Here is a 24880-nt window from a genome sequence, read left to right as displayed (position 1 = left end):
CGGCCGCGGCGCCCCGAGGCGGGCGCGGGCGGGGCCCCCGGGGGTCGTCCATGCGCCGCGTGCGGCCGCGCCCCCTCCGCCTGCGGCCGGGCCGAGCAGGGCCGCGGGCCTGTCCCGGGGCCCCGTCGGGAGCGGCGCCCCGGCGGCCGCGCTGAGGCCACCATGTGACGCGGCGCCGCCCCGTCGTGCTCCCGAGCGGCGGCGCCCGGGTGCCTCCCGTCCATGCTCCTGGGCCTCGGCCCCGCGCAGGACCAGCATGAGGCCGCGGCCCGACGGAAGGGGGCTCCGGGCGGGAGCCGCGCTGTCGCCCGCGCTGCTGCTGCTGCTGCTGCTGCCGCCGCCGCCGCCGCTGCTGCTGGCGCGCCCGTGGGCCGCGGGCACCCCCGCGCCGCCCGCGCCCGGGGCCCAGGAGGACCGCGTGCCGGGCGCCGGCCGCGTGAAGCGCGGCTGGGTGTGGAACCAGTTCTTCGTGGTGGAGGAGTACACGGGCACCGAGCCCCTGTACGTGGGCAAGGTAAAGTGGGGCCCCTCACCCTACGTCCAGAGCCCCGTTTCCCTGAGGCTCCCACGCCCGTCCCTCGTGCCCGTCCCTTCAGCTGCCCTGGCCTGGGGCAGGCACCCCGCTTCCGACTCCCCTCCCCCCTCCCCTCGCACATACCCCCTCCCCGCTGTGTTTCACTTTCGTCAACAGCGTCCCCTGCCCTGGGGTCAGGCCCAGATTCCACCCTTTGCCCGCAGAGATCTGGCTCCACTCCCAGCCTCACCTCCCTCCTCACTTCCCTCGTGCCCATCAGCCCCCTGAGTGTCAGCCACACCGCCCCCGTCTGCCTCCCTTCTGATGGCCCCTCCTGTCCCCACCACCTCCTCGCCCTCTGCTGCCACCACTCCTTTGCCCAGCTGTTTGCTCCCAGGACTGCTCCTTCCTCCTGCTGATCGCCTGATACCAATTATAGGTCTCAGCTCAAATGCCACTTCCTCAGAGAAGCCCTCCCTGACCACACCCCCTCCCCGGGCTAGGGTCCATCCCCCGTTATGAGCCTTCTGAGATCCTGCTCTATTTTCCTTGGAACACTTAATTGTGCATGTGTTTGATTATATCATTAAGGTATGACGTCCCTATTAGACCGCGTCTGTTTAGCTACCATTAAGTCCCCGGTGCCTAGCGCAGACATTGCTCACAAACTGTTCAATGAATGGAAACTACTTTCTCAGACCCTCTAAATAAATGCTAGTAAATGTGGCTGAAGATTTGTTTCCTGGAAGTATGAAAGGCTAAGAAGGATATTTATTCCCCCCCCGTTCAGTCTCTGAGCCCGTTGGGAAGCCCAGTTGTGATGTTGGGGAGGGCGGGGCCTCCGCCATTTGGGACCTCCCCATAGTAGGGAAGATACCTTGGCATAAAAAGGCTCCCAAGTCAGCATTTGACATTAATTAGGTACTCTTCCATGAGGCTGGCTTCATGGAAGAGAAAACATCTGAGATGGGTTTTGATGTATGAGTAGGAGTTCTTCAGGCTAATGAAGAAAAGGGCCTAGTCTATGTAGCAAAGACTTGGAGGCCTGAAGGAGTCTGATTTATTCAGAGACGTAAGTGCCGGAAGCTGTGGTCTTGGAGTGGAGGGTGCTTATAAGGCATGAAGGTGGCGCAATGACCATGGGCAGTCCTCTGGCTTCTGCCAAGGCCAATCGACTTTCCAGGAAGTTTTGGTTAGAGAAGGAAGCGTGGAGACCAAATCCTGAGCTTCCTGTGGGCTTAAAAGAACCTAAGAATGGGTGAGACTGAGGAGGATGCTCAGTTCTGAGGCTCAGGCATCAAGAGCCTTGCTATGGACAGGAAGAAGGTCTAGATAAAGACCTTTGGGCTTGCCCTGCAGGAAACTCAGATTTTTTTCTGGTCTAGACATGGTAATCCCTAATCCTGGCTACCTTCCCCTCCACAGATATGGTTGAAGTTGATCCCCACAGCCGAGCAAAACAAGTATTTGACAGATGGAGCTCAGAGAGGTTCAGAGCCTGGCTCAAGGTTGCCCAGCAAGCACATAGTGGAGCCTAGGACTCCTGACTCTGACCAGGGCAGTGAGATAGTGGGGTGGTAGGAATGGGGTGAGGGAAGGCAAAAATGGTGCTAGGTAAGAGCGAATGGGGACGTCACTAAGAACTCAGGCTTGGGAGTTAGACACACCCCAGTTCAAGGCTTGGTTCTCCCAATCCATAAACAGTGTGACCTTCAGCAAGTTACTGCACCTCTCTGAGCCTCAGTCTCCTCATCTGTAAACATGGAACTCAGAGAACCTCCTTCCTGGATTGTTGAGAGGATTAGAGGGAAAAGCAGCAGGCTAAAGTATACAGCTTGTGGTCTGGCTAGTTTGTTTTGTTTTTAAATTATTTCTGTATGTTTGCTAGAGCTGCTGTGGCAAATACCACACAGTGGGGTGGCTTTGACAATGGGAATTGACTGGCTTCCGTTTTGGAGGCGAGGAGCCCAATGTCAAGGCCCTGGCAGGGCTGTAGCAGCCGACAGTCCTCCGTCCCACGGCGCTCCCCCCTTGTTTCTGTTCTTCTCATTTCCACGGACTTCTGGCATCTTCTGCCCTACTGCCCCCACATCCCCTCCACTTGTCAGGACTCCAGGTCTATGAATTAAGACCACCCTGATTCAATTTGGCCTCATCTAAATAGGATCTTCAAAGATCCTCCTCACAAATGAGTCCACACCTTAACTAAGAAAAGCATCTTCAAAGGTCCTGTTTACAAATGGCTCTCACTCCCAGGAACTCAGATTAAAACTTGAACATGTCTTTTTTTGGGGGGGAGGCATGATGCAACCCCCAACACTATAGAAAGCACTAAACCCTTCAATTGCATGGTAGAGATCATCCTTCTCTTGGTAGACAAGGAACCGCGGCGTTTGGGAAGGGCAAGGTCATAGAGTGGCCAGGCGACTTGGTCAGCATTTGAACCCATGTGAGTTGGAGTTCTTCGCCCCCAGTTGGGAAAGGCCAGCCCCCTGACTGATTCTCCAGACCTCTCCAAGCCCTCCAGGCCTGTGAGAGGGACTTTGGTCCAGGAGAACATCAGAGATAGAGAAGGCCTTGGTCACATCTGCCCAAATGTCAGCTGTGGTCATCTTGGCACCTTGGCCCTGTGGTCCACCAGGAGCCCAGCCTCCCTACCCACCCATGCCCTGCAAAGACGACGCAGACCAGGTGCTGACTGACTGCTTTTGTCTGCACCCACCTAGCCACCGTCACATCAACGCATGAGCCAAACCCCGCCCCCATCTCCTTGAACCACAGCCTGTTTGCACTGGGAGGGCCCTAGAGCATCCACTCATTCTAAAAAGGGGAAACTGAGGCCCAAAGGCAAAGAAGATAGCGCCAAGGCCACAGAGCAACACGGTGTCATAACCAACCCAAGAAGCAGGCCTCCTGACACAGGTTCCGCGTCCGAATCGCTTTAACAATCCTGTCTCGAGCGTCTGCTCTGAGCCAGGCATCGCGCTGGGCCAAGGGTCTGTCCTTTCCCCGCAGCAGCCACTCCCAACATCTCCACGCCACGGTCACCGTCCTCCTTCATCATCTCGACTCAGAGATGCTCTCGCCCACAAGGCCAGCTCCAGAAAAGTACACCATGCAGGGAGGAGGAGAGGTTTCCATTTCTTTGCAAACATTTGCCCAAAGCACACTTTCTTATGAACGGTGGCATAGCGTGTGCTTGACCGCCTGCGCTCCAATGCCAGCGTGGTGGCTTGTTCTCTCTCCGACCTGGGGCGTATCATTTAACCTCGCTGTGCCTCAGGCTCCTCATCTGCCGGATGAGCACCTACCTCAAAGGGTTGTGCCGAGTCAATGAGTTAGCATATGCCAAGAACTAGAAAGCACCTGGCTCCTGGCACCTGCCTGCCAGCTCTTAGCTTTTATCATTTTGGGCTCGTGTGCCATCTCTGCCACCTTGATTATGCCATCCACACTGGTACCATGATCCTCCGTCCCAAATCCAGAAGCCTTCTCGGCAACCCACGTCCTAGTTTCTCGCCACGAGATGGGGGAGGTTGTCACCAGCCCGCCCCCGCCTGCCTCCTTCCCAGCTGTGTCCCTGCATATATGCGAGTGTCTGAGCGTGCACCCAGGCGCACGCACGCACGCGCCACGCTCCCTCTTCAGGGAGAAGGACTTCTCCACGGTTTCAGTTAATTTCACTGCTTCCAGGTTCCCCCATCCCGGGGAGCCGCACGGAGCATCCGTCCTTGTCGAATTCCAAAGGTAGCTTAGCAACAGCTCCATCCACAGAATGAACCCCGGGCACCCAACCTATTTTACAGCCGCCTCCTCCATCACTCACCGCCAGACTCCCGTCGGCACCCACAGCAACGCGGCCTGCGGTCACCGCGAAGGCCCCATGCAAACGGTCGCACCCCAGTCCTGCCCCCTCCGGCGGCCCCGACCCACCTCTTCTGCTCCCCTTCCCACAACCGCCACCCTCCGCGCGACCGCCCAGCGTTTCCATGAAGTCCGGGGACTCTGCCTAATTCCTTTCCCGAACTGTAATTTCCCCCGAGGCTTCTCTCAGCTGGATGTGGATTTTGCAGGATTTTTAATTTTTTTTTTTTAAAGAAAAAGATAGAATTATGGGGTCAGCGTTTAGGACCAACTCCTGTGGGCGGCGAGATCTATTTTAGATATACGGCAGGATTAAGGAGGGGAGGAGAGCAGATTTAATTAAGTTGCTAATATTTAAAGAAAATTGATGAACTCCTGGTTTACGAGTAGCACCGGCGTGAATAGACCCTTCATTCCGGGGGAGGCTCTTTATTTGATTTGCTTTCCATTTAAATCCTGCGCTCGTTTTATTTGCGTAGCCGCACTGTCCATTTAATTGTCTTTAATAAGGAAAACGTACCTCTGCTCGCATTTAATTTTGATTTAATTAGGAGGAAGTAATTAATGGCCTCGTAAATCCCATTTTTTCAGCCCCCCGGGATGGGAAGCCATCATTCTTGTGTTTTTCACGTTGTTTATGAGCGAGGGCTGGGGGAGCTCTCCTCGGGACCGCCCACATTTCAGGCAATGGAAGGAACCCAGGATATGGAGTCAGGCAGGCCTCGGGGCTGCCTCTGGTTAGCTGTGTGACTTCGAGTTAGATGGGTCCTGTCTGGGCCTCAATTTGCCAATCTGTGCAATGGGAAGGGAATAATCCCAGATTCATAAGGTCATTCTAAGACATCTATGAGATAATGATTTTGGGACGTAATAGGTTCCCAGTGACTCTCTTCCCTTGTCTAGCTCCTGTGTCCCTGGGATTTAACAGGGTAGATCTGTCCTCCAGAAATCCCAGGAGGACAGTGGGGAATTTTCATGACGGTTCAATCTTTCAGCTGTTTATTCTGTGTGTTTGGTGCCCTGCCCCGAGCCTAGTGCTGCAAAGATGGAAATGAGCAAGCTGCCAACCTTACACTTGCCTGTGCATATAAACTCACAAAACAGCTGCACACATGCGCGTGCACGCACACACACACACACGCTCAACTCTCCCACTCCCCTTGCATTTCCTTGGCTGGCATTGTTAGAGCACCTACTGAGTGCCAGGCATGGGGAGTTCAGATACAAAGCACACTTAGCTTGTGCCCCTGAGGCCCATTACAGCTGGGGAGACAGATGTGCAACCCAGGAATGTTCCAGGGGAGACTGGGACAGGGAGGAGTGAGTGTGGAGTGAGGGCACAGAGGGTGTGGAGTGGGGAGAGGGCTCTTCAACCAAATGGGCAGGTATCTGAGAGGACTGCATGGAGGAGGAAGTAAGATGTGTCTTCAAAGGCGTCCAATAGAGTGATACCCCCTGCTTCTCCAGTAGGGCGGGATTTGAGTCTGGTTCTTGTGTCAGAGGAGGAGGACAAACTGACCCCCTCATCCCTCCTGAGATCAGAGTGGGAAACAGGGAGGGAATTCATCTATGTAGAGCACCTGTTATGTGCCAGGAGCTTATCTCATGAGCTCGGGACCTATGGATAAGCAATATCCATCCCATTTCAGATAAGACAACAGAGGCTCAGAGAAGGGTAGCCACTTGCCCAGGGCTCCGCAGCATGTCAGCAGCAAAGCTGAAGCTGCTGCTCAGCTTTCCTGGCTCCAGTCCATCATCTTCACTGCTCTGTGGTTTTGAGGTCCTTTTGCAGCTGATGAAACGGAGGCTCAGAGAGAAGAGGCTGCTAATGACCACAGGTGCAGGGCAGAAGACGGCTCAAGGCTCCTCCCCAGGGGGTGTGGCCCAGTGGCCGCGCTGTTCCCCGCTCCCTTTCTCCTTCCTCCCCATCCAGGAGCATTTCATGATGCCTCCGGATGCACTTTAACCAGAGGCCCAGAGGCTGCAGAGGCACTGACCTGGGCCCACCTCCGTCTTGCCTGGAAAATGGGATTACATTTCCACACGCCACAGGTCCAATTTTATTTCTGTGGACAGCCTGCCACACGCTCCTGGCACGTAGTAGGTGTTCAGTACATGGGAGCACCGTCCTCCAACCTCCATTCAGAACTGAGAATCTTGAGGGGGATCTACTGGAGGCAGGGCCAGCGCACCCCGTCCCCTGCCAAGTCAGGGCCAGGCGGGCTGGGAGGGCCGCCCCGGCCTCGGCCCCAGCCCCGCCCGGGCCGCCAGCTCGGAGCTCTCCCCTCCTGCCTGGACAGCTCAGCCCTGTCTGACGCTGCAGTCCCCAGAGAGCAGCGCCAGCGTGAGCTCCGCCTCGCACTTCGCAGAAGAACATTTGTGACTTCACCGCTGGCTTCCGCTCCCCACTCCTCACTCTTCAATGGCCCCTGTCCAGGGTCTGAGTCAAGGGCAGCAGGGAGAACCAGGAGACGGAAAAGCAAGGAAACAGCCATTTCCAGAATGCGTAGGTCATTACCAACACGCTGGCAGTTCATCCTCACCACACCTGCGCCAGGTAGGGCTTGTTCCGATTCCTCAGATGGGACAACAGGCTGAGAGCAGTGAAATAACAAAGCCATGAGTGCAACATTAGGGAGCGAAGGCCGGGGAGCGGTACCATCAGGAGCTTGGTTTCCCCCACAGGATGGCTGTGTGACCGGGTAAATGACTCACCGTCTCTGTGCCTCAGTTTTTTTCATCTGAGAAATAGGAACGGTAATAATGACTCATGGAGCGGTGTTAACAGATATCAAGTCTCCTCACAAACGGCATCTATTCTACCGCACTGCTCGGAAACATTTGCCCGTTAAATAAGCAGACGACAGGTCTGATGGGATAGTGGGCAGAAGCACCCCAAAAGAAAACAAATGCACCTCCTCTCGTCCCCATCTCTCCTGGGAAAAGGAAAAGCATAAACAACAAACAGAAGAGACAGGGCTCCTCATCCCCGCCACTGCCAATGATTCAGGGCCAACGTCCTGAGATAATTTTATTGGGGGCATTAAACTGAGTTATGAGGTTTTTACAATCCAGCCACTTATGAGAAATCTATTAACAGTAACTGGACAGGAAGAAGGCTTCTCGGTGGAGCCCAGGACAGGCATTAATTGGGGCAATCTATAACAGGACGGGGACCCGGGAAGGTTCCACCAGACGCCTCCATTTACTCCCCGCGATTTCTGCTGAGAATCAGCAGACTCGCCAAAAAGAGAGAGATGCCCATTAATCGACTAATGAAATATGAAAATGTTTATGGGCCATTCAATCTTCCAAATGGCACTTCTATAATCCACCTTTCAGACACAAAGTTCCACCAGCAGAATTTATACCCAGCTCCTCCTACGTGGCGGGGGTGGGCCTCATCTCCCCGCGTGACGGCTTCATTGGCACCTGTTCTGCGGAGTGGGCTGGGGTACGCAGAGTCCTGGCCCTCCAGGGGCCTTCGGGGTCCTCTCGTACACTCCCCATCTCTGCGGAAGCTTGGGATGCAGGGACCTGCCCAAGGTCACTGGCTTCATCGGGCTGCTTTCTCCTCTGCTCAGGCTTCCTCGGAGCCTTGGGCTCGGGAGGGTAAGGACTTAGCTGCTTCCCTTTAGGGAAACAGCCTTCTTGATGGTTCCTTGCCCAAGAGATCCCCAGGAAGTGAAAAGCGTGGGATCTGAAGTCTAAGAGTGCCTGGATTCAATTCCAGTTATATGGCTAACATTTAGTAATAATATACTGAAACGATGGCGACCATTTATTGGGCACTTATTGTGTCTCAGGCAGGGCTGATTTTCAGCTAGCACATACCAATACAGGTATACTGGTTGTTAAAATAGTGAAAACCTCCGTATCAGTAGCAAATGGCCCCCTCCTCCCCCTCACTGCAGCCCTCTCAGCCCCTTGGATCTCTGCGTGATCCAGCAGCCACCGGGCTCCTGCCTGGCCCAGCAGGTGCCTGGCCCCAGCACAGCCCCGTGGACAGTGCCCCTGCCATGCCGGCTGTTTGATAGGCATTTTTAAAATTATTTCTTTTTAGTCGCAGTAAAATAGACACACTTTATATAACTTTAACCACTCGAAGTAGACAGTTCTTTTAACGTTAAGTGCGTGGAGAACACTGTGTGACTTTCCCCGCTATCTATTTGCAGCCTCTTTACATCCTCCCAAACCAGAACTCACACTCATTTAGCAATCACTCTCCAGCCCCCCACCCCCCACCCCTGTTCTGCTTTCCGTCACTGTGAATTTGCTTCTTCTAAGCATTTCATATAAGAGAAATCATACAATGTTTGTCCTTTTGTGTTTGGCTCGTTTTACTCAACATGATGTCTTTCAGGTTCATCCATGTGTTAGCATGTAGCATGTACCACCCCTTCACTTCTTTCACAGCAGAATAACATTCCATTGTGTGGATAGACCACACCTTGTTTGTCTTCTTTGTCGGTGGATGCTTGGGTTGCTTCCACCTGTTGATTATTGTGAATTATGCTGTAATGAACATTGGTGGGCAAATAGCTGCCCAAGTCCCTGCCTTCAGATCTTTTGGTATCTACCAAGGAGTAGAATTGCCAGGTCACATGATAAGACTGTTTAACTTTCTAAGGAGCGCCAAACGGTTTTCCACAATGATAGCAACTCAAATAAGGTTTCTGTTTCTCCACATCCTCGCCAACACTTGTTATTTTCAGTTTTTTAATTAATGGCTAGCCTAGTGGGTATGAAGTGTTATCTCACGGTAGTTTTAATTTGTGTTTCTCTAACAGCTAATGGTGTTGATCCTTGGCCCATGTTTTAATTAGGTTGTTTGTCTTTTCGTTGTTGAGTTGTAGTAGTTCTTTATATAGTCTAAATGATAAACCTTTATCAGATATGTGGTTTCCACATAGTTTTTCCCTATTCTGTAGGCGTCTTTTCACTTTCCTGAAAATGTTCTTTGGTGCACAAATGTTTCAATTTTGGTGAAGTACATTTTATCTATTTTTTCTTTTGTTGCTTGTTCTTTTGGTATAAAATCCAAAAATCCATTGCCTACTGTAAGATCCTAAAGGTATTTCCCTGTGTTTTCTTGTAAGAGTTTTATGGGATTAGCTCTGGTCCACATTCATTCATTTGCCAGTGAATTTCCAGTTGAATTTGTTGAAGAGACTATTTTCTTCCCCATTGAATGGACTTAGTACCCTTGTTGAAAATCCACTGACCATAGATGTTTGGATTTATCTATGGACTTTCAATTCTATTCCATTGGTCTATATGTCTGTCCTTCTGCCAGTACCATACTATTTTAATTATTGTGGCCTGGTAGTAAGTTTTGAAATGAGGAAGTGTGAGTCTTCCAACTTTGTTCTTTTTCAGGTTGTTTTGGTTATTCGGGGCCCGTATGAATTTAAGGATTAGCTTTTCAATTTATGGGAAAAAAAGGCTGCTGGAATTTTGATAAGTATTGACTCAATATGCTTGTTAAAATTTTTATTGTAGTCATATATATACAAAAAAATAAATTTTTTTGCCATTTAACTATTTTTGAGTGTACAGTTCAGTGGCATTAATCACATTCACAATGTTGTGCAACCATCGCCGATATCCATTTCCAAAACTTTTTCATTGCCCCAAATGGAAACTCTGTACCCATTAAGCAATAATTTTCCAGTCCCTGGTAACCTCTAATTTACTTTCTTCTCTATAAATTTGCTTATTCTAGACATTGCATGTAAGAGGAATCATAACACATTTGTCTTTCGGTGTCTGGCTTATTTCACTTATAATGTTTTCAAGTTCACCCATACCGTAGTATGCACCAGAACGTCATTCCTTTTTATGGCTGAATGATATTCCATTGTGTGTATATACCACATTTTGTTTGTCCCTTCATCTGTTGATGAACGCTCTGGACATTCCCAACTTTTGGCTATTGCAAACAGTGCTGCTATGAACATGACTGTATAGGTATCTGTTTGAGTTCCTGTTTACTATTCTTTTGGGGTATATTTCTAGTAGTGAAACTGCCAGGTCACATGGTAAATCTATGTTTAATATGTTTAATGTTTCGAGGAACTGACAAACTGTTTTCCACAGTGCCTGCGCCATTTTACCTTCCCACCAGAAATGCAAGAGGGGTTCCAATTTCTCCACATCCCCACCAACACTTGTTACTTTCCATTTTAAAAATAATAACCAATATATTATTAAAAGTCACATGGTGCCAGAGAGGGGCTAAGGGCTTATATGGATTCTTTTTTTTCCTCTCTCCCTCCCCACAGTGTCTGCTCTCTGTGTCCATTCACGGTGTATTCTTCTATGTCTGCTTGCATTCTTGTCAGCAGCATCAGGAATCTGTGTCTTTTTTTCATTGCGTCATCTTGCTGTCAGCTCTCCATGTGTGCAGTGCCACTTCTGGGCAGGCTGTGCTTTTTTTGTGTGGGGCAGCTCTCCTTGTGGGGTGCACTCTTTGTGCATGGGGGCTCCCCCATAGAGGGGACGCCCCTGCAAGGCATGGCACTTCTTGCACACATCAGCACTGCGTGTGGGCCAGCATACCACATGGGTCAGGAGGCCCTGGGTTTGAACCCTGGACCTCCCATATGGTAGGTGGACGCTCTATCAGTTGAGCTAAATCCACTTCCCTGTGTAGATTCTTAACTCAGTTAAGCCCCCTCACGTCTAGGAGGGAGGTGCTATTATGATTTCCACATTAACCAAGAGGCAACTGAGGCCCAGAGAGAGACAGCGACTTGTTCAGGAACACACAGAAAGATGACAGAACCAAGGCTGGGCCAGGTCTGCCAATTCCAGGGCTACACTACTCTCCCTTCCCCAGGGTTCCTCCCAGGAGGCTTTAGGATGAAGTGGGAAAGACTGGGCTGTGCAGCCAGGCCAGTTCCTCCAGTGGTCTGACCTCATGCAAATCTTTGATCCTCAGTTTCCTCATCTATAAAAAGAGGCTAGCACAACTTCATTACACTACTTTCAATCATGGCTAGGGGAGGAGGTGTAGCACAAGGGGTTGAAAATGCCTGCTTTCCAGGTGGGAGGTCCTGGTTTCAATCCCCCGTATGAAGGGAGGGAGGGAGGGAACATGTAGACTGAAGATCAGTAAGGAAACAGACGACCTGAACAATACTATAAACCAACTACACCTAACAGGCATGTTTAGAATATCCAACAGCAGCAGAATTCATGTTCTTCTCTAGTGCACATGGATCATTCTCCAGCAAGACCATATGTTAGGTCATAGAACAAGTCTCAATAAATCTATAAAGAGGAAATCATACAAAGTATTTTTTTTTACCACAATGGAAGGAAGCTAGAAATCAATAACAGGGAGAACTGGAAAATCCCCAAATATGTGAACATTTAAAAATACACTCTTAAACAACCAGTGCATCAAAGAAGAAATCACTAGGGAATGAGGCAAATGAAAATGAGAATATAGCATACCAAAACAGGGGATGCAGCAAGAGTGGTGCTCAGAGGGAAATTTATAGCTGTAAATGCTAACATTAAAAGAGAAGAAAGATCTCACATCAGTAGCCTAACCTCACACTAGAGGAGGTAGAAAAAGAAGAGAAAATTAATTTCAAAGTGAGCAGAAGGAAGGAAAGAATAAAGATTAGTGAAGGGATCAATAAGTTAGAGAACAGAAAAAAAATACAATCAACAAAACCGTAGGAGAGTTGGTTCCTTGAAAAGATTGATAAAATGGACAAACTTTTAGCCAGATTTAGAAAGAATAAAAGAGAGAGGTTGCAAATAACTAAAATCAGAAATGAAAGGGAGGCAGGCATTGCTATTGAGCTTAAAGAAATAGAGGATTTTAAGAAGAACTATGATCAACTGTATGCCAAAAAATTAGATAATGTGGATGAAATGGGTATATTCCTAGAAACATACAAATTACCTAAATTGACTCAAGAAGAAATAGAAGATTTCAACAAACCAATAACAAGTAAAGAGGTGGAATCAGTGATCAAACACCTCCAACAAAGAAAAGTTCAGGACTAGATGGCTTCACTGGTGAATTTTGTGAAACGTTCTAAGAATTATCACCAGTCCTGCTCAAACTCTTCCAAAAGATGAAAAAGGAGGAAACACTTCCTAACTCATTCTATGTGGCCAACATCTCCTAATACCAGAACTGGATAAAGATATCACAAGAAGGGAAGCGGACTTGGCCCAGTGGTTAGGGCATCCATCTACCACATGGGAGATCCGCGGTTCAAACCCCGGGCCTCCTTGACCTGTGTGGTCAAGGACTGACCCATGCACAGTGCTGATGTGTGCAAGGAGTGTCCTGCCATGCTGGGGTGTCCCCCACATAGGGGAGCCCCACGCGCAAGGAGTGCGCCCCATAAGGAGAGCCGCCCAGTGCAAAAGGAAGTTCAGCCTGCCCAGGAATGGCGCTGCCCACACGGAGAGCTGACACAACAAGATGACACAACAAAAAAAGACACAGATTCCCGTGCCACTGACAACAACAGAAGTGGACAAAGAAGAACATGCAGGAAACAGACACAGAGAACAGATAACTGGGGTGGGCGGGGGGGAGAGGGGAGCCGAGGGCCGAGAGAAATAAATAAATCTTCAAAAAAAAAAAGATATCACAAGAAAAGAAAATTACGGAACAATATCCCTTATGAATATAGATGCAAAAATCTTCAACAAAACACTAGCAAACAGAATCCAACGGCGTATTAAAAGGATTATACAACACAACCAAAAGGGACTTGTTGCAGGAATACAAGGGTGGTTCGACATACGAAAATCAATTAATGATCTATACTACATAAATAGAATGAAGAAAATAAACCATATGATCATCACAAAAGCATTTGACAAAATCTAGCACCCCTTCTTTATACAAACACTCAGAAAACCAGGAATGAAGGAAACTTCCTCGATATGATAAAGAGCATATATGAAAAACCCACAGCTAGCATCATACTCAGTGGTGAAAGATTTTCCCCTAAGATCAGGAAAAAGACAAGGATGCCTACTGTCACCACTACTGTTCAACATAGTACTGGAAGTTCTAGCCAGAGCAATTAGGCAAGAAAAAGAAATGAAATCATCCAAACTGGAAAGGAAGATATAAAACTTTATGACATGATCCTGTATGTAGAAAATCCCAAAGAATCTACAGGAAAACTAGTATGAACCAATAAACAAGTTCTGCTGAGTGGCAGAATACAAAACCAACAGGGAGAAATCAATTTTGCCTCTCTCCATCAGCAATGAGCCAGCCAAAAAGGAAATCAAGAAAACATTTCCATTTATGATAGCAACTTAAAGAATCAAGTATCTAGGAATAAATTTAACCACGGATATAAAGGACTTGTACACAGAAAACTACAAAACACTGCTGAAAGAAATTAAAGAAGACCTAAATAAATGGAAAGACTTGTTCATGGATTGGAAGACTAAACATTGTCAAGATGTCAATACTATCCAACCCAATTTACACATCCAGTGCAATCCTATTCAAAATTCCAACAGCTTTCCTCACAGAAATGGAAGAGCCAACCATCAAATTCATACAGCAGGACAAGGGACCTTGAATAAGCAAAACCATCTTGAAAAGGGATAACAAAATTGGAGGACTCAATTTCAAAGCTTATTACAAAGCTACAGTAATCAAAACAGCATGGTACTGGCACAAGGACAGTCATATAGACCAATGAAATAGAATTGAGAGTTCAGAAATAAAACCTTACATACGGCCAATTGATATTTTAATTTTTATTTCTTTTTTTTCTTTTTTCTTTTTTGCCAATTGATTTTTTGATAAGGGTGCCAAATCCACTCAGTGGGGAAAGGATAGTCTTACTTACACCATATATAAAATTAACTCAAAGTGGATTAAATGCCTAAATATGAGAACTAAAACTATAAAACTCATAGAAGAAAACAAAAGGAATAGCTTTAGGACCTTCTATTAGGCAATGGATTCTTAGACTTTACAACTAAAGCATGAGCAAGAGAAGAAAAAATTGGATATATTGGACCTCATCAGAATTTAAAACTTTTATGCATCAAAGGACATTTTCAAGAAAGTGAAAAGACAGCCTAGGTAGAGAATGGGAGAAAATATTTGGAAACCATATATGTGATAAGGCTTTAATATCCAGAATATATAAATGATTCCTACAGCTCAAACAGGAAAGACAAACAACCCAATATTAAAATGGAGGGAATGGAGTATCTCAGTGGTTTAAGCACCTGCTTCCCAAGCACGTGGTCCCAGGTTCAATCCCCGGTACCACCTAAAAATGTAAAATAAATATATAAATAAAAATAGGCTGAGGACTTAATTAGACATTTCTCCAAATATATGGCCAATAAGCATATGAAAAGATGCTCAATGTCATTAGCCACAGGTAAATGCAAATCAAAACCACGAGACATCACTTCTTACTGTTAAAATGGCTATTATTTTAAAAAGTAAAGCAGATAATAAGTATTAGCGAGGATGTGGAGAAGGAGGACCCCCTTCTGCCTTGTTGGTGGGAATATACAGTGGTGCAGCTGTTGTGGAAAATAGCTTGAAACTTCCCCACAAAGTTAAATATAGAATTGCCGTATGACCCACAATCCCACTTCTAAGTGTATGCCCGAAGAAATTGAAAGCAGGGCCTCAGATGGATATCTATATATCAATGTTGGTAGCAGCATTATTCACAATAACTGAAAGATGGACATTATGGCTACTGTGTCTAGCAACAGATGAATGGATAAGCAAAATGTGCTATAGCCATATTGTGGAATATTATTCAGCTGTAAAAAGGAATGATAACCTTGAAAGCATCATGTTGAGTGGCATAAACCAGCTACAAAAAGACAAATATTGTTTGATCTCCATTATATGTACATGATCTTCACATATAGATATGAAATAACTGACATATATAGAACTAACAAATTCAAAGAGACAGAAAGCAGATTATAGGCAGGAAATAGCCCTGCCCCTGCAACAAGTTCCTCTTGGTGGTGATGTATAGTCCTTTTAAGATGATCTTAGTTTCCAGTTTGGGGTGATGGAAAAGTTTTGGTGACAGATGGTGGTAATGGTGACTCAACATTGTGAATGTAATTAACAGCACTGAATTGTATACTTGAAAGTGGTTAAAATATGTGGTATATTTTATTACAATATATTTTTTTAAAAGGTAGCAAAACCTACTCTGGCAGGGTTTTGTTTTAAAGCGCCCCAAACTAGAGAAGTTTATAAATGGCCAGCACAGTGCCTGGCGCCTAGTAGGTCGCTTCTTGGATGTGCATTCCTTTTCTTCCTCTCCCCTTACGGCCTCTCCCTGCCCCATGCCAATCCCTGAACCTGGCTCTCCAGATGCCACAATGCATAAGACCCCTAATTCCTGGACTCCCAGGGATCGCTGGCCCTATAATTCAGAGTGAGATCCATGGACCAGCAGATTGAAAACTTGTTAGAAGTGCAAAATCTCAAGCCCCATCCCTGATTTATTGAGTCAGAATCTACGTTTTAACCAGATTCCCAGGTAATTTGCATGCATATTCAGGTTTGAGAAGCCCTGGTTACCGCAGTCTTACAAAGCAAAGAAACGTAATAATGATGCCTCGAGGTATTGCAGAGATATTAGAGGGGAAGTGGGAGAAGGGGATCCAGAAAAGCTTCCTGGAAGAGGTGGCATTTGAGCTGAGCCTTGCGGGATGAGCAAGCTTTCAATAGGCTGAGAAACAAGGGCAGGGAACTCAAAGCAGGAGCCCAACGCACAGCTCCGCGTGCTGAAAGGCGTGGAGGTGCTTTTGAACGTCTTCATAAAGGCAGTGGGGTGCCCTGGGAGGGCTGCAAGCAGGCAAAGGCGTATTCCGATTTCTCTTAGGCTGATAGCTCTGGCACAGAGACGGTAGATGCCCGGCGCAGGCCTGGAGCAGGCAGAGCCGTGGAGGATGGTGAAACCCTCCAGGCAAGACAAGTGAGGCCTGCACTAGGATGAGGGTCTCTCGGTGACATCCTAGGACACAGGCCCCCAGCGGGACTCCAGCCGGGAGGCCAAGAGGAGCTCCCACCCAGCCTCCACCCTGCCTTCCCCTCTGCCTCCTCAGATCCACTCGGACTCGGACGAGGGCGACGGCGCCATCAAGTACACCATCTCGGGCGAGGGCGCCGGCACCATCTTCCTGATCGACGAGCTGACGGGCGACATCCACGCCATGGAGCGCCTGGACCGTGAGCAGAAAACCTTCTACACGCTGCGGGCCCAGGCTCGGGACCGCGCCACCAACCGCCTGCTGGAGCCCGAGTCGGAGTTCATCATCAAGGTGCAGGACATCAACGACAGCGAGCCCCGCTTCCTGCACGGGCCCTACATTGGCAGCGTGGCCGAGCTCTCGCCCACAGGTGGGCCGTGGGCTCCAGGGGTGGGGGCAAGCTGGGCTGATGTGCCCTCAAGGGGAGGGAGCTGCCGGGTCCTGCCAGGGGTGAGGTGTGGCTGAAATGCCGGGAAGGGGCAGAAGGGACAGGAACTGCCGCTCCTGGGCAACGGGCACAGGTATGAGTCCAGGTGCCCACCCAGGCTCAGGGCTGCCCACCTGGACAGAGCCGCACACATGAACTCAGCCACATACATGACACAGCCCCCACATGAACAAGGACACTCAACACTGGCACACACAGACAGACATAGCCACCTGTCTGGACACAACTGCAAACACAGGTAAGCCCTGCATACCAGTTCGACGCAACACCTGCAAGCAGCCCCGCCCACAGGCACAGTTCCACACCCTGGCACACACACGTGGAGCCACACACAGCCACAGCTGACCCCTCGACTGCACACAGACGCAGCATGCCCTGGGACACAGCTCCCCCATAGACACAGTCATGTATCTGGGTGCGGCTGAACACAGGAGCACCTCCCACCACAAAGACCTTAGCAGGAAACTGGAAACAAAGCCCCCCAACATGGACACATACAGCCACGCACAGGAAACTGCCCCTCACACCGGCAGGGCTTCTGCACAGACACAGCCACTGATGTAGACACGGGCCAAGTCATAACCAGGCATGACCGTCCTGGGGCCAGCTCCACTCAGGTGCAGCCTCAGGTGGACACAGGCACGGCCAGGTGCACCAATATGCAGCCAGCTCTGGTCACTGCCCACTGGGGACCTGGGCTCCCTCAAAGACAGCTGATCCCCCAGACACATACCTGGATGCGGCTGCAACCACCCAGGGGCACTGCACACACACAGTTGTACGTGTAGAAGAGCACCACGGGGCTCCCCAAAACACATCTGCAGCAAGTGTTCAGACACAGCCATACTCGGAAACCCATATTCACTCAGCTTTGGGGCACTGAGTCTGAAGGCGGGATGGATCTGCTACCTCCCGCTGGGGAAGCCACAGGCAATTGTCTGACAAGTCAAGGTCCACTTGACCTGGGGCTCCTGAGGCTCTGGTAGAAGCAGGAGTCATGGGTACACAACCCAGTAGCTGCCATTTCCTTCTCCACCATATAAGTCCAAGCCTTCTGCAAATCAGACCTGATAGGAGGTAATGGTAAATGTTGTCCTAGGTCCTAGACCACACTCAGTCACCCATCCACTGAGATCTTAGTCTATGATCCACCACTGGCCCACTGAAGTCCTAGACCATGCTCTGTCACTGAGGCCCTAGACCATGCTCGTCATTGAGGTCCTAGACCATGGTCCATTACTGAGGTCCTAGACCATGCTCCATCATGAGATTCTAAACCATGCTCTGTCACTGAGGACCTGGACCACATTCCATCAGTGAGGTTGTCGACCACACTCCATTATGAAATTCTAAACCATGCTCTGTCACTGAGGTCCTAAACCACACTCCATCACTGAGGACCTAGACCACGTGACATCATGAGATCCTAAATCATGCTCTGTCACTGAGAACCTAGACTACTCTCTGTCACTGAAGCCCCAGACCACACTCCATCACTGAGGTCCTAGACCATGCTCCATCACAGAGGTTGTAGACCACACTCCATCACTGAGGTTGTAGACCACACTCCGTCACTGAGGTTCTAGACCATACTCCATCAAGAGATCCTAAACCATGCTCTGTCACTGAGGTCCTAGACTGTGCTCCACTACTGACCCACAGAGATGCTAGACTACACTCCATTACTGACTCAGTGAGGCCAAGGGCTGTCCCTGCCTTTCTCTGAGCCTCCCAGCTCTATGGCTGGTTGTCAGAGACCTAGGGTATTTGAGTTCCCGAAGAAGTGTGCAGTTGGTGCCATCTTCCCCAGGGTGGGCCAAATCTGGCAGATTGGTGGGTAAAAGCAGGCAGCCAGTAATGGAAGAAGGTGAAGTGGACCACAGGAAATTGTGGGCTCAGAGGAATGAGGAAAATGGGGAGCAGTGAGGGCGTGAGTGTGGGTGTGGGCTGGTGTGCATGCACTCATGGATACACACATGTGCTTAGTGTGCATATGTGTTCACACACATCTGCAGATGTGCACGTACATGCTAGCCCAACTATTGGAATGTATTCATTCATTCATTTAATAAACATGGTTGACTACCTACTATTCATATATGCTGAGCACTGCTCTAGGCGCTGAGGGCACAGCAGTGAAGGCAGACCAGGCTCCCTGCTCTTATGGAGGGCACACTCTGGCTGAGAGAGACAGGCACTGAGCAAGTAAACAAATACATCTTTCACCCAGGAAGGCCTCTTTGAAAGGTGACATTGAGGCAGAGACCTGAAGGAAGTGAAAGCATGAGCCTGGTGGCAGAGCATTCCAGGCAGAGGGAACAGTGTGTGCAAAGGCCCTGAGGTTGAATTCAAAGGGTGTCAATATGGCTGGAGCAGGAGATGAAGAAAAAGAGAGATGGCAAGCTGGCCAGATCATGCAGCCATATAGAACATAGCCAGGGCTTTGCTTTTTCAGCTAAGTGAGCTGGGAAGTCAGTGGAGGGTCTTGTTCAGAGGAGTGACATGATCTGGGTTAGTTTTAATGGAGTCTCATGGTTGTTCCGCAAAGAATAGGTGGGGTGGGCAAGGACAGAAGCAGGTGCCCACTGAGTAGGCCATTGTAGTTATCAAGGTAGCTGGAACAAGGTGGCACCATGGAGGTATTGAAAAGTAGAGGTATTGAAAGTAGAGCAGAAGCATTTGCTAATGGAGTGGATGTGTGATATGAGAAAAAGAATATTCAAGGATGATTGTAAGGATTTTGACTGAACAATTAAGTAGATGGAATTTCCATTTACTGAGATGGGGGAAACAGTCGGAAGGACAGGTTTAGGATGGGAGGAAATCAAGAGTTTGTTTTCAGATGTGACAACTGAGCAGAGAGCTTGAAAAAGGCCTCTTCAGGGGAGAGGTCTGGGTTGGAGAGATGAAGTTGGAAGTTGTCAGTGGCAAATACCCATGGAATTTCAGAGCCCAATGGGGCATTAGAAATCAATTTTGCAAATGGGGAAACTGAGGCTGAGAAGGGCAGTGACTTGCCCAAGATCACACAGCAAGTCAGAGGCAGCACAAGCCCCTGACTTCCCAGGTCCAGCACTCCCCACCCACTAACTCAAATTCTGGCCTAAGAAGACGTGGCCCTGTCTCCCTTCACCCAATGCTGACTTGCATGTTTCTGCATGGAATAGGCCAGAAAGGTGGGAAGCAGGTTGGCTGGGAAAGGCTTGAGCAAGGAAGTGATATGTCAAGTTTGCATCGTAGAAAGTTCCTCCTGCTGCAGTGTGGGCACTGGATGGGGGTGAGGTGCCAGGGGGAAGCACAGGCCCGACAGCCACAGTAGTGGCTCAGCCATCACCACGTCGCTCTCACTTCAACTCCGAGAGGTGGCAGGACTGATGCCAGCATCCCCCCTGAACAGCAGACTGTGGGGGCTCAGAGAGGGGAGAAGCACTCACAGTGACCTAGCAAGTTGGTCGTGGAGCAAGGGTCTTTCTTGACGTCCAGTCCAGACCCTCGTTTCACAGATGGGGAAACCAAGACTGAGAGGAGGGGAAGGGCTCATCCAAGTTCACACTGCGAGTAGGAGGTCAGAGTTTCATGACCACCAGCCTAGAGAAGACCCTGCCCTGCTTTCCCCGCTCCTCCAGCCCACCAACCCTCCTATGCCCCTCAGGAAAAAGTCAAGCAGGGGGACTCAACTCGGATGAGCCGGGAAGCCCAGAAGGGGGGAGGGAAGAAGCAGAAATTAAATTAGTTTATTTCATTTGAGCAATTTTTTTGAAGGGGACGCTAATCCGACACTGGGGTGCTTCCAGAGACTCGAGACAGCTTTGAAAATCAGCCACAATTACTGAGCTTCCAGATCGGGGCTGAGGGGGCGGTGCCGACAAGTGGCACAGGGTCTAGGCGGCTTCGGAGATCAGAGGGAGCAGGGACGCAGCTTGGGACATGAAAGGCAGCAGCGTTCACAAATTAAACCACTTGCAGCTTAAAAGGCAAGAGCAGTGTGCCGGGGGGGCTTCCGATGAGCCACGCTTCTGAGGAGGGACGCAAGCCGAGCTGAGCCTGGTGCAGCAAAGCAGGTTGTGAGCTGACGGTCAGGAGGCATGGCTCCCCGCTGACCGTGGGCAAGTCCTCCCTCCCCCCACTCCCCATCCCACCCCAACTTCCATTCTGCATCTTGAAGGATTCATTCATTGAAAGGTATTTGCTGGATGCCAGATGCCATGCAGCCATTGGGGATTCTTTGGACACCTACATGCTGAAACAGGGAGAGAGGCTGTCAAGAACTAAACAAGCAAATGTCTAACATGCCAGGTGATGGAAGTGCTATGAAGAAGAAGGGAATTTTGAGTGGTGTTGAGGGAGTACCAAAATAGTAGAGTGGTCGGGGACAGGGACATTGAACAAAGATCTGAAAGAACCGAAGGAGTAGCTTTCTAAAACACTGGTTTAAACTTTACTGGGCATCCAAATTACCTGGGTGGAGGGGATATTAAAACAGATTACTGGGCCCCACCCCCAGAGTTTCTGCTTCAATAGGTCCAGGATGCCACCCAAGAGTTTGCATGACTAACAGATTCCCAGGTGATGCCAATACTGTGGACCAGGGATCACACTTTGAGAACCACTAAACTAGAGGCAGAAAGAAGAGCAAGTACAAAGGTCCTGAGGCAGAGCAAGGAGACCAGTATGGTAGAATAGGAGTGAGTGATGGGGAGAGTGTCTAGCGAGGGCAAAAGAGGTACCGGTGGTTGGAGCACAAAGGACTTTGTAGCCATTGAAAGCTTTTTGGTTGTACTCTGAGTGAGATGGGGAGCAGAGCTCCAAGTGGTGTGATCCGGGTTACATTTTCAGAGGATGACTTGTTGGCCGCCATATTGAAAGTAGACTGTAGGGAGCAAGGTTGGGAGTAAGAAACTCAGGGAGGAGGCATCCGCAATAGTTCAAACAAGAGTTGGTGGTGACTTGGACCAGTAAAGGTGGTAAAAGATGGGGATCCTGGATGTGCTTTGAAGGTAGAGCCAACAGAGTTTGTGAGGGATTGGATGTGGGGAGGGAGGAAAGGAGGGGATTTCTGACCTGAGCATCTGGATGGATGGAGCTGCTGTTACTGAGACAGGGAATGCTCCAGGAGTAGCAAGTTTGCAGCACAAAATTAAGAATTCACTTTGGACATAGGAAGACTATAGTATCTACTGGAAATCCAGGTGGAGATGTCAAAGAGGCAGTTGGATCTATGAGTCCGGAGGTCAGGAGAGAGATTGGGGCTAGAGATACAACTTGGGATGTTGTCAGCAAAGAGAAGAAATTTAAAGCTTGAGGCTGGATTAGATCATCCAGGAGAGTGAGTTTTGATAGAGAAGAGTCAGAAGAGATGATCTCTCAATGCAGGGGGGCCCAGATCACTCTGTAGGGTGCCACCACCTGAGCAAGGCATAGAGGGGGGATTTGTCAGGGACTCCCACACCCAGTTCAACTCCACTCACTTCCTAATGCCAGCTATGTACGAGACACTATACTTGGCACTGTTGAGGAATATAGAAATGAGAAGCTCAATTCAGCACACATTTATTAGTTGCTACTTTATTCTGGGCACTGCAGGGGATGTAAAGATAAGTAATTGAATTAAATCCACAAATGTTTATTAGCACCCATTATACATAAGGCCTCTGATGTACTTGGCTCTGAGGGGATTGCAAAGATGAGTCACCCAACTTAGCAAACATTTATTAGCACCTACTTATATATATATATATATATATATATATATATATATATATATATATATATATATATATAGCCCACAGGGGATAGAAAAATAAGCCATTGCTTTCAAGTCAATAAACATATATTAGTGCCTACTATGTCCCTGGCACTTTGCCAGGGTATAGTGATGCCAAGATGAGCAAGACACTGCTTCTGACCTGGTAGCAGATCCATTTCATCGCTTGTGCCAACTCTGATCAAATGGTAGTGGCTGTAGGACTATGTTGAGAAAGAGTCTGAGGGCTCATTCAGACTCAACATAAAAGAATTCCACAATTGCTTAGTGATGTCTGCTGCAAGCAAAGGAAGGAGAATGGGGTGGCACATGGGCCGTAGAGTTGGCATTGCTCAACTATGGGATTGAGGCTCAACAGACTGGGGAAATGGACAGGGCCCTGACGCAGCCATTTCCCCATGTATTACCATTCTGCCGGGAGCAGCATCGTTCATCGATGGAAAAAGGCTGTTTTGTCGTGCAGCCTGTACTTCTTGGGACATTCACTAAATAATAGCTATCAGCCAACACTGCTTTCACAGAGCTATTTCCCTTCATTCTCACAATCCTGAGGAATAAGCAGGGCAGGTATTACTGTCCTCGTTTTGCCGACGAGGAAATAAATGCAATGAGAGATAAGTGACTTGTTTGAGTCACAGGAAGAGCTGCAGCCAGGCCCAAACGCAGTGTCTGGAACCAGCTCCCAAGTACTTGACTCAGCATGCATGGCTTCCTTTGAGGAAACCGCCACGACCATTTCTTCAGTTTGTACAGGACTTTATAGTTTACAAAGCACTGTCACATCCTAATCTCATTTCATCCTCCCAGGAGCTCTTGGGATGAGCACTGACACCCCTATTTTATAGCTGAGGAAACTGAGGCTCAAAAAAAGGAAGGGAAAAAAAATTGGGAGGGTGCACAATCTGGCTCACACATCAGTACTTGTCAGGGAGGGGTGGGTGGCAGAGAGGAAAGGAAGCAGGCAGGCGGCAGTGTGGCCCCAAGGGTCTCATTTGGGACAGGCAGCAGCAGGCTGGGAACCTTCAGTTGTCCCATCTGCAGCCGGAGAGAGTATGGCTCAGCAGCCCTCAGGCCCCAGCGAGGAATCAATTGCTGGCCTCTGCAGAGACAACTTCTAAAGATGTTTTTAATTAAAGTCCAGGAAGATCTATATGAGCAATATCTCCTCGCCTAGCAACGGCACTGGCTTTCACTGCCCGGGTTGTGAGGAACCGGACAGGAGGCTCTTGGGGTGGGGGGGTGGCGGGAGGAGGTGGCAGGAAAGAGCAGAGGCCCTGGCCCTCAGGAGTGGGCCCCCTCACCCAGGTAATCTGGACAGGGAGAAGTGTACCCATGTCTCTCTTATTTTTCCATCAATAAATCATTCCACAAACACGAAGGCCAGGCCCTGGGCCCACATAGCACTAGGGTGTGAAGGTGATAAAGCCACTCTCGGGCCCTCAAGGACCTAGCACATAGTAGGTGCTCTGTAGATGCTGGGTGAATGAATGGAATGGAATTTGAGCCAGAAATATTTACTTTCTGCAACTGGCAGAGGCCTGCTATTGCAGACATATAAGCATGGGCCCCAGGCCAGAGGGTCCCAGGAAGTGTGGAGAGAACAGAAGAGCTGACCGGCCTCAGATGGTCAGGAAATGCCCCCTCCCTCTCGGGAACATAGTAGGTCCCTACTCACACACTAAGGGGTTCCCTGGAGACGCTGGAGAAGTGGGTGATTGCAGTGGCGGCGCCTCACCCCATAAAGCCCCCTCGTCTTTTTTCTTGTCCCTCTTCCCGGCCTCTCCCCCCTCCCCTTGTTTCTTGTGACTGTTTCTGGTTCACTCTGCTTGCCTCCCTCTTTCTGTGTCTCTCTGTCACTGTGTATCTCTGTCATGCTGATTTCACTTCTTTGTCCTCATTGAGCTGTCTGTCTCTGGTGACTCTGCCTCTTTTTTTTCCTCCTTTAAATAAGCTGCCTTATTGAACTTCGGGGACAAACTTATAAGAAGTGGACATCTTGATCTATTCTGAATTATGAGTTACATTATTAACATGGCAGTTGTGTGTGTACAGTTAATATTGCACCCATTCCATACACTAATAAAAGAAAATATCCAAGGGGGTCCTTAAGTTTCAGGATTAAAAACCATAATGCCTTGATTGAATGGCAGCCGGAAGTAGGGTCGACGCCAGCCCAGTGAGCGGACGTTTTAAGTGATGATTACAGACAGGTATTATTTAAACATAGGAAATGTATACTCACTTTAGTCCAAGATTTAATTTC

General features: G+C 49.0%; 1 protein-coding gene across 1 annotated transcript in view; it reads left to right on the top strand.

The window, feature by feature from the left end:
- The first annotated feature begins 214 nt into the window (after positions 1–214).
- The window catches only part of CDH22 (cadherin 22), a 77136-nt gene continuing 52470 nt past the window's right edge, over positions 215–24880 (top strand). The window contains exons 1-2 of the mRNA XM_004469945.4: positions 215–514; positions 16481–16775. Of these exons, the coding sequence (XP_004470002.2) occupies positions 257–514; positions 16481–16775 (553 nt within the window). The 5' untranslated portion in view covers positions 215–256. The remainder of the gene's footprint in view (positions 515–16480; positions 16776–24880) is intronic.

The sequence above is a fragment of the Dasypus novemcinctus genome, chromosome 24, assembly GCF_030445035.2.
Source record: "Dasypus novemcinctus isolate mDasNov1 chromosome 24, mDasNov1.1.hap2, whole genome shotgun sequence".
Classification (NCBI taxonomy): Eukaryota; Metazoa; Chordata; class Mammalia; order Cingulata; family Dasypodidae; genus Dasypus; species Dasypus novemcinctus.
The sequence above is the reverse complement of the archived record's forward strand: the minus strand, read 5'-3'. Positions and strand labels throughout refer to the sequence as shown.